Source organism: Gorilla gorilla, chromosome 13, assembly GCF_029281585.2.
Source record: "Gorilla gorilla gorilla isolate KB3781 chromosome 13, NHGRI_mGorGor1-v2.1_pri, whole genome shotgun sequence".
In the NCBI taxonomy this organism is placed as follows: domain Eukaryota; kingdom Metazoa; phylum Chordata; class Mammalia; order Primates; family Hominidae; genus Gorilla; species Gorilla gorilla.
This window is the reverse complement of record NC_073237.2, coordinates 64,514,947-64,524,953: the sequence shown is the minus strand read 5'-3', so window position 1 is coordinate 64,524,953 and position 10,007 is coordinate 64,514,947. Positions and strand designations below refer to the sequence as shown.

Genomic DNA, 10,007 nt, shown 5'->3' with positions numbered 1-10,007 from the left:
GGAGGAGCAGGTGCTTCAGTCGCAGGGGATGTGGCGGCCGATCACCTGGCCTGGGGCGGGCCGAGCTGGAAGCCTGGGATGAATGTTGCAAGAAGCAGGAACGCTAGTGGTTACCCTTTGGGATGTTTTCATCTGCTTGTTTCTACTCCTTTCCAACAACGGCCGGCAAAGATGCCTTTGCCTTTTATAAAAGCTTCTTCAAGACCATGTGTGGTGCACTCCCCCCTTTATAACCCTTCTTCCCCTACCTTGGAGCGGTGCCGCTTCCTCCTAACGTAGTCCAGTGATGATGGTCTTCTGGGCAAACACCCGTCCGGAGAAAAGCCCAGCCCCCTCCTCCTCGCACCCACCTGCCACCAAGGAAGATGCTCTACTCATCCGGTGCAGCCAGACAGTTGGCAAGCCTTTGCATGGGTTCTGTTAAGGCGCATTTACACCCGCGCAAATAAAAGCAAGGTAGGAAAGTATGATACTCACCATTCTATGACCACCTCGACATGCAGCCTTCCCTCCTGGAGAAAAGAAATGGTGGGGCAGGAGGCTGAAATGTACACGGTTGTTTGTAAAGGAATGTGTAACCGTAAAAGTATGTTTTTGTGTTTCACAGCTGGTAATCACCCATTTTCATTGGTAGAGTCTGTCCTTACCCAGAATGGTGAGCTGAATTATATTTAAGGTTCTGACAATATTCCCAGGCTTCAGGGGGGTGTTGCTTTGCTCCTTCTACCTTCCTTCCCACCTCCCCAAGATGCTCTCCCTGACTCAAATTTTCAGAAAAGGTTCAAATGTCCCAGCACTAAATTGTGTAAGTTTATTCAGGGAAGGCAGGAGAGCTCACACGGAGTCCTCTGTCCCCTTGCAGCAATGGTTCTCCAACTTCTTTGAATACTTAACCACAGAAATACATTTTATATCACAATCTTACACATACAGACATAATACATAACTAAGATGGGTTTCACGAAACAATATACTTACACTATAGTGATCACTGATATTTCCTTTTAAAAAAAAATGGCCATAACCAACTAAATTGATTTCACACATACCAGTATGGGCCCAGTTTGAAAAATCCTGTTCTTACGAAGTGGCCCCACATACAAGAAATGCACCCACTCTATAAGGGCTTCTCTCTCTCCCTTTCCGCCTTCCTTTCTTCATCCTTTATAACCAAATCATTTTTAGAGACAGGGTCTATGTTGCGCAGGCTGGCTTTGAATTCCTGGACTCAAGTGATCCTCCCGCCTCAGCCTCCTGAGTAGGTGGGACTACAGGCGTGCCACTCTGCCTGGCTCTGGCTCTTCATTCTTCTTTTTTTTTTTTTTTCTGAGACGGAGTCGCTCTGTCGCCCAGGCTGGAGTGCAGTGACACAATCTAGGATCACTGCAAGCTCCGCCTCCCGGGTTCACGCCATTCTCCTGCCTCAGCCTCCTGAGTAGTTGGGACTACAGGCGCCCGCCACCACGCCCAGCTAATTTGGTTGGTTATTTATTTATCTGGGACGGAGTCTCGCTCTGTCGCCCAGGCTGGAGTGCAGTGGGGCGATCTCAGCTCACTGCAAGCTCCACCTCCTGGGTTCACGCCATTCTCCTGCCTCAGCCTCCCAAGTAGATGGGACCACAGGCTCTCGCCACCACGCCTGGCTAATTTTTTGTATTTTTAGTAGAGACGGGGTTTCACCGTGTTAGCCAGGATGGTCTCGATGTCCTGACCTCATGATCCGCTTGCCTCAGCCTCCCAAAGTGCTGGGATTACCGGCGTGAGCCACCGTGCCTGGCCTCTTCATTCTTTCAGAAATGTCAACATTAAGTGCTTTTACTGTAATAAAACTTGGGACTTCAATGAGGCAAGAAGGGGCTGCGGTGTTGCCTTTAAATCAGTGGGTCCTCATTCACTATCTGCACTGGGGAGGGGCAATATGACAGCACAACTGTTCAACTCAATCGCTCCACATCCTTAGAAGTAACACGATTTTTAGATTGGCTTCATGAAAATTAGCTCAGACACTAAAGTAGCACTACAGAGGAATAAAAAAATATTTGTTATATAAATAAGGATCTTATTAAAATACTAAGTAAGATACTATGCCACGGTATATATTCATAATTTAAAACCCACCTACTTGGGAAAACTTTGAGGTGCCATCTAATAAAAATGCAGCATGAAAGAATATTATGCCCTTGATAGTCACATAGTGTCTATAATTATGACAATGAATGTTCAGTGAGAAATCAAACGCCAACTGCAAGGGCAAAATATAATAAAAAATAGCTTAAAGTAGCTAGTGCCTTCAGGATAAAATCTGGAAAAGAGCTTTCTTGCTGATCTTTTTTTAAAACTTTGCTGCTCCTGAAGTTTTTACCCTTTAAGGCTCCTCAGTTTATATGAAGCTTGCAGGACAAATAACAGACAGGTTTGAGCCTAACAGATTTGTTTGAATCCCAAATTTACCAATGACTGCTTGTGTGACCTACTAAACTAAGCTCCAGGAGCGCCAGGCCAGGTGTCTTATTCAACTACATAATCCCAGACGCCTCCTCCCCAGCGCCCCCGGCATGTGAGGCACATTTCCTCCATCAGCATAGGAATCGGATGACCTGGGAAAGGGAGTATTGTTAGTTTTCCTAGCGCCAGCTTCAACAGGGATTGGGGTTATTTAAAAATACAGGAGAAAAATAAGGAGGCGCTCAAAAACAAAACACAAAACCCACATTGATGGGGGTATGTCAAAGGGGGGAACAGGAGATAACTGAAAGAGTTCCCAATGGTCAAAGCTGGGATGATTTGAGCAACAAAATAAAGTAGTATTAAATTGTAACCCAAAGTATAAAATATTCATGTGTCCACACTGATAAACATAAATGATCGAACTAATAAAGAGAAAGGGACAACTGTCCCTTGCAGAAGAATTTCAATTAATTATGTAGACCACTCCCAAGAAAGTACACTACAACTCCCCATTCCTTTAGTGTGGGCTGTGCATAGTGATTTCCTTCCAAAGAGCACAGTATGACATGGGGGAAAAGAGTAACTTTACAATGGAGAAACCTGACAAACACTCCTTCAGCCAGGTGATCAGGTCGTCAACATCAATAACAGTCATAACCTTTTATTTCATGTCATAAAATGGTGACACTTACTTGTGTTAAAAAAATTTAATAACAATGTAATCATCATATCTCTGCAATCAGCTGAAGTTCTAAGAAAAAATGACAATGTTGAAAGTTGTATCATCATTATTACAAACTTTCATGTTCAGTATATGTAAACTCCAAAGCCAATTTCAAAAGATATTTTTGTGAAATACCATTCTTTAAAAAAAAGGATATTATATATAATTGTATGAATGTTAAATGTTTTACAGTATTGATTTGCTACATTTTATGTATGCTGTAAAAGAAATACCATTTTAAAGTATATTGGAATTCGTAACTAAAGTAATGAATAAATGCTTGAAATATATCCAGTAGAAACTTATTTTTATTATCCAATCCTTTTGATAAGAAATGCCTCTAGTGTTATGCACAAACTTGATCTTCTTTGAAATGTGTTGTCCACTGCTTTTCTGTTTCTGTCACAGTAGCTATAAACAGCTGTTTAAGGATATCCTTATCTAAATTTCTGCCTGCAAACAAAACAAAATAGGACGTGATTACATTATGCTTATTAAAATGACACAGTTCACCTATCAATTCCAGTTCATTAAATGCTTTATGGTGTTTAGAAATTTATAAAAAGAATAGTAATTGAGGGATTCCATCTTTAACTTTCCAGGTCAGTACATCAAAGTCACATTGGTCCTTGGATTAACCACTTTTCTAAAACTGAAGAAGAACAAAAGTCCTAACAAGCTTTTATGAATGTTGTAACATGATAAAGATGAAACATTGACCACAAGCTTATTTAGTTTTAAAAGAGGACCTGAATGGTTAATCTAAGTGGCACATGACATCCCTTTCAAATATATTTTTCACTTTGTTTTAAAACTGTGAATCCTTTGAGACTTACCAATGAGGACCAATCGATTTGTTCTCTCAGTGTCATCCTTCCAGCTCACTGGAGTCTCCTCCAGATCATAGAGCTCATGGACACCCTGGACAATCACTTGTTGTGATTTGTCTTTGATTGACACCAATCCCTGCTCAAAGGAGAATTGACTGAACATTAATCAGCCTCAGTTCAAACTTAAAAGCAGAAATAGAGCATCAATGTTAGCGGATTAATTACTGATATTCACTTAAAAAATACAAACTCTTAAGCTGAGAAAATTACTTAATTCCAATTATTTGTGAATTACAAGAAGTTTCTTCATGTTTTTAATTTTCAAAAGAGGTTTCTGTGTATTGATTTTTTTTGAACAATCCCCTTTTCTAACGATACATCCTAATACACGTATTAGGATGGTTTTTCAGTGTTATTTATCACAACCAAAACCTGAAACAAAATGATGAAATATGTATCATATCCTATTGATTAAAGATTTTATATAATGTTTCACAGTTTTAGTGGGAAAAGTTGAGAAGTTAAAGGAGTTTGGTTATATTAAATAATTTGTTTTAGAAATGGGTTGCAATCAATGAACAATGATGAAATAAAGAAAAACTTATATTTATCTGAATATGAGCTCATTGTGTATTGATTTGCAGAAATGAGAAACGAATTATCTGATAAACTGGCTCCTATGGGGGTGAAATTAATTTATTTGAAATAATATTCTTAATTTACCAAAAACTTTGTGCACACTTGTGAACACACAAGAGTAGACACTCAACTGACTGGTTAAGCATACACTTTAGAATCACTGCTTCCTAGAAGAAATACCTTTCATGACTTAAATACCCAAATATCAAGTAATGTGAGCGGGTTTCTAAATACAGAACAAGAATTCTTCTAGTCCTTTGTAACTTTGTTTAGAGTATGACAAATGTTTAGTGTCTGCTAAATGCATCAGGAAGCATAATGTTCAGCAGAAGTGAGATTTGCAACATTATTTCTCTGTACTTGGGAACAGAGAGCAGAAGGTAACATTTCAAAGCACACAGGTTGTTCTAGCTGCAACCCTAAAGAAAGTTGTGCAAATAAATCAAGCCTTATGCAGTGATTTCCAAAGCTCCTTTTCAGTCATGAAAATAATAAAGAAAAATGAAAGTAGACAAAGATGATTTGTACTAAAACCAGCGTTTCTGTTTAAAACCAAATATAGTTTTTATAACAGCCAAGAAAAGGACTTTGTCCAAAAGTCTGCAACAGTAAACTGTACCTTCAGCCTTACGACCTCCATGCAGTGATTGTCCTTGTTTCTCACATTCTTTTCCCACAGGAGATTCTGTATCAAGTGATATATTTTAATAAGACCAACCATCGCTAATAGGAACAACTATGTAACAAAATCATTGATAAATCATTAATCAGTTAAAAATTGCATTCACCTGAATAAACATATTAAGATGTTCTTCCTTTGCATTTCCTGGTACTTCAAATGTGATTGTAACAATACTCTGTAAATCAAGGGAAATAATAATAATTCTTTATAGTAATATCAATGTTTTTTAAATCACAAATTTTAAGATGAAAAGGAACATATTCATGGAATTTTACATTGCTTAAACCATATATATTAGGTATTATACTTTCCTCAGCATATGTGCTGTTTTTTTGGAATTAGCAACTCCATTTCCTACATTCTGCACAGGTACCAATGGATTTAGTATTTACACAAACTACTACCTTGTATTTTAAAAAACTCACTCAAAAACCCTGATGAAAGGGTCCTCATTATTTAATTCATTCTTTCGTGGATTCTCAGCAATAAGAATATATGTAACACATACAGTGTACTCACTACACAGGGCCAGGTACTTTTGCCTGAGTCACCACATTTTATCTTTTGACTTACTCTTCACAACAATCCTGGGGAGTGAAGATAACTATTTCATTTTATAAATTGGGGAAAATAAGGGTCAAAAAAATAAGCTACCCAGAGCCAGGAATAAAACTCAAAACCAAAGTAAATTTGTTCTCTTAAAAAAAAAAAAACAAAAGAAAGGCTTGGCTTATCTTTAACTGAATAAGCATGTGCCAAGAGGAGAAGAGTTCTTAGCGATGAGAATGATAGGATAATGCCCTCTTTGGCTTTAGTAAGGGTGACATCATCATGTATTGAATATTAACTTTAGGATTTATTTTTCTTCTTTATCTTGATAAATCTCTCACTGTCTACCCTAAAGAAACAGAAGCTTAACATTTCCTCTAACAGGTCACCTAATTAAAACCCAAACCTCCTTTTGCCAATATAACCCCAAATTTCAAACTCAGAGATGAAAATACACAAGGGCTAAGCATAACATTATAAAAACATACACCCCACCTTGGAAAATAGAGGCTCAAAAGCCAAGCTCAAAATGAATTTAAAAAGGTAGAAAATAATATACTAAAGCACATCTTTGCATAACTTCCTAGAACTGCATATCTGGCCTAGCAATTTTACTCACCATTACATAATCATACAGGCTTACAGCAGAAAATACAAAAAGACCAAAACTATTTTATAATCCAAACTCAAGAGAATCGCTAAAGTATTAAAGACCAATTTAGGCAGAAACATATGAGACATTTCTTTCTTTCCATAGGTTACTGGGGAACAGGTGGTGTTGGCTAACTTCTTTAGTGGTGATTTGTGAGATTTTGGTACACCCATCACCTGAGCAGTATACACTGCACCCAATTTTTGTCTTTTATTCCTCATCCCCTTCCCACCCTTTCTCCCTGAGTCCCCAAAGTTCATTGTGTCATTCTTATGCCTTTGCATCCTCATAGCTTAGCTCCCACTTATGAGTGAGAACACAGCGATGTTTGGTTTTCCATTCCTGAGTTCTTTCACTTAGAATAAGTCTCCAATCTTATCCAGGTCACTGCGAATGCCATTAATTCACTCCTTTTTATGGCTGAGGAGTATTCCATTGTATGTATATATATCACAGTTACTTTATCCACGCATTGATTGATGGGCATTTGGGTTGGTTCCACGTTTTTGCAATTGCGAACTGTGCTGCTATAAACATGCGTGTGCACGTATCTTTTTCGTATAATGACTTCTTTTCCTCTGGGTGGATACCTAGTAGTGGGATTGCTGGACCAAATGGTAGTTCTACTTTTAGTTCTTTAAGGAATCTCCACACTGTTTTCCATAGTGGTTGTACCAGTTTACATTCCCACCAGCAGTGTAGAAGTGTTCCGTGTTCACCACATCCATGCCAACATCTGCTATTTTTTTGATTTTTTTATTATGGCCATTCTTGCAGAAGTAAGGTGGTATCGCACTGTGGTTTTGATTTGCATTTCCCTGATCATTAGTGATGTTGAGCATTTTTCCATATGTTTATTGGCCATTTGTATATCTTCTTTTAAGAATTGTCTGTTCATGTCCTTAGCCCACTTTTTGATGGGATTGCTTTTCTTGCTGATTTGTTGGAGTTCATTGTAGATTCTGGATATTTGTTCTTTTTCAGATGTATAGATTATGAAAGATTTTCTCCTTCTCTGTGGGTTGTCTGTTTACTCTGCTGACTGTTCCTTTCGCTGTGCAAAAGTTCTTTAGTTTAATTAAGTCCCAGCTATTTATCTTTGTTTTTATTGCATCTGCTTTTGGGTTCATGAAATCCTTGCCTAAGCCAATGTCTAGAATGATTTTTCCAATGGTATCTTTTAGAATTTTTATAGTTTCAGGTCTTAGATTTAAGTCTTTATCTTGGGTTGATTTTTGTATACAGTGAGAGATGAGGATCCAGTTTCATTCTCCTACATGTGGCTAGCCAATTATCCCAGCACCATTTGTTGAAAAGGGTATCCTTTCCCCACTTTACGTTTTTGTTTGCTTTGTTGAAGATCAGTTGGCTGTAAGTATTTGGGTTTATTTCTGGGTTCTCTATTCTGTTCCATTGGTCCATGTGCCTATTTTTATAACAGTACCATGCTGTTTTGGTGACTATGGCCTTATAGTATAAGTTTGAAATCAGGTAATGTGATGCCTTGAGATTTGTTCTTTTTGCTTAGTCTTGCTTTGGCTACGCGCATGTGTATGTTAAACCATCCCTGTATCCCTGGTATGAAACCCCTTGATCATGGTGGATTATCTTTTTGATATGTTGTTGGAATCAGTTAGCTAGAATTTTCTTAAGGATTTTAGCATCTATGTTCAAGGATATTGGTCTGTAGTTTTCTTCTTTGGTTATGTCCTTTCCTGGTTTTGGTATTAGGGTGATACTGGCTTATAGAATGATTTAGGGAGGATTCCTTCTTTCTCTCTCTTGTGGAATAGTGTCTTTAAGACTGGTACCAATTCTTCTTTGAATATCTGGTGGAATTCTGTTGTGAATCCGTCTAGTCCTGGACATTTTTTTGTTGGTAATTGTTTAACTACCATTTCAATCTCCCTGCTTGTTACTGGTCTGTTCAGGGTAATTCTTCCTGATTTAAGCTAGGAGGGTTGTATCTTTCCAGGAATTTATCCATCTATTTTAGGTTTTCTAGTTTATGCATGTAAAGGTGTTCATAGTAGTAGCCTTGAATATCTTTTGTATTTCTGTGGTGTCAGTTGTAATATCTCCCGTTTCATTTCTTATTGAGCTTATTTGGATTTTCTCTCTTCTCTTGGCTAATCTTGCTAACGGTCTATCAATTTTATTTATCTTTTCAAAGAACCAGCTTTTTGTTTCATTTATCTTTTGGATTTTTTTGTTGTTTCAATTTCATTTAATTCCGCTCTGATCTTCTTTCTTCTGCTGGGTTTGTTCTTGTTTCTCTAGTTCTTTGAGATGTGACCTTAGATTGTCTGTGCTCTTTCCAACTTTTTGATGTAGGCATTTAGGGCTATGAACTTTCCTCTTAGCACCACCTTTGCTGTATCCCAGAGGTTGATAGGTTGTGTCACTATTGTCATTCAGTTTGAGGAATTTTTACATTTCCATCTTGATTTCATCTTTGACCCAATGATCATTCAGGAGCAGGTTATTCCATGTATCTGCATGGTTTTGAAGGTTCCTTTTGGAGTTGATTTCCAGTTTTATTCCACTGTGGTCTGAGAGAGTGCTTGATATAATTTTAATTTTCTTAAAATTTATTGAGGCTCATTTTGTTGGCTATCATATGGTCTATCTTACAGAAAGTTCATGTGCTGTTGAACAGAACGTATATTCTGTGGTTGTTGGATGGAATATTCTGTATATATCTTTTAACTCCATTTGTTCCAAGGTATAGTTTAAATCCACTGTTTCTTTGTTGACTTTCTGTCTTGATGACCTGTCCAGTGCTGTCAGTGGAGTATTAAAATCCCTCACTATTATTGTGTTGCTGTCTGTCTAATTTTTTAGGTCTATTAGTAATTCTTTTATAAATTTGGGAGCTCCAGTGTTAGGTACATACGTTTAGGATTGTGATACTTTCCTATTGGACAAGGCCTTTTTTCATTACATAATGTCCCTCTTTGTCTTTTTAAACTGCTGTTTCTTTAAAGTTTGTTTTGTCTAATATAAGAATGGCTACTCCTGCTCACATTTGGTGTCCGTTTGCATGAAATGTCTTGGTCCATCCCTTTACCTTAAGTTTATGCGAGTCCTTACATGTTAGGTGAGACTCTTGAAGGTAACAGATAGTTGGTTGGTGAATTCTTACCTATTCTGCAATTCTGTATCTTTTAAGTGGAGCATTTAGGCCATTTATATTCAATGTTAGTATTGAGATGTGAGGTACCACTCTATTCATCATGCTATTTGTTACCTGTATACCTTGTTTTTTTGGTTTTTGTTGTTTTTCTAATTGTATTTTTGTTTTATAGGTCCTGTGATATTTATGCTTTAAAGAGGTTCTGTTTTGATATGTTTCCAGGATTTGTTTCAAGATTTAGAGTTCCTTTTAGCATTCTTGCACTGGTGGCTTGGTAGTGGTGAATTCTCTGTTTGTCTGAAAAAGCTGTATCTTGCCTTCATACATGAAGCTTAGTTTTGCTGAAT

At 37.6% G+C, this 10,007-nt stretch overlaps 1 protein-coding gene across 3 annotated transcripts in view; it reads right to left on the bottom strand.

Annotated features, from left to right (window-relative positions):
• Window positions 1-3,093: 3,093 nt before the first annotated feature.
• The window catches only part of ZNG1A (Zn regulated GTPase metalloprotein activator 1A), a 58,111-nt gene continuing 51,197 nt past the window's right edge, over window positions 3,094-10,007 (bottom strand). For all 3 annotated transcript variants that reach the window (XM_031014515.3, XM_031014516.3, XM_031014517.3), the window contains 4 exons: window positions 5,430-5,498; window positions 5,261-5,326; window positions 4,009-4,138; window positions 3,094-3,625 (listed from right to left, as the gene is read on the bottom strand). In XM_031014515.3, the coding sequence (XP_030870375.1) occupies window positions 3,519-3,625; window positions 4,009-4,138; window positions 5,261-5,326; window positions 5,430-5,498 (372 nt within the window). In that variant the 3' untranslated portion in view covers window positions 3,094-3,518. The remainder of the gene's footprint in view (window positions 3,626-4,008; window positions 4,139-5,260; window positions 5,327-5,429; window positions 5,499-10,007) is intronic.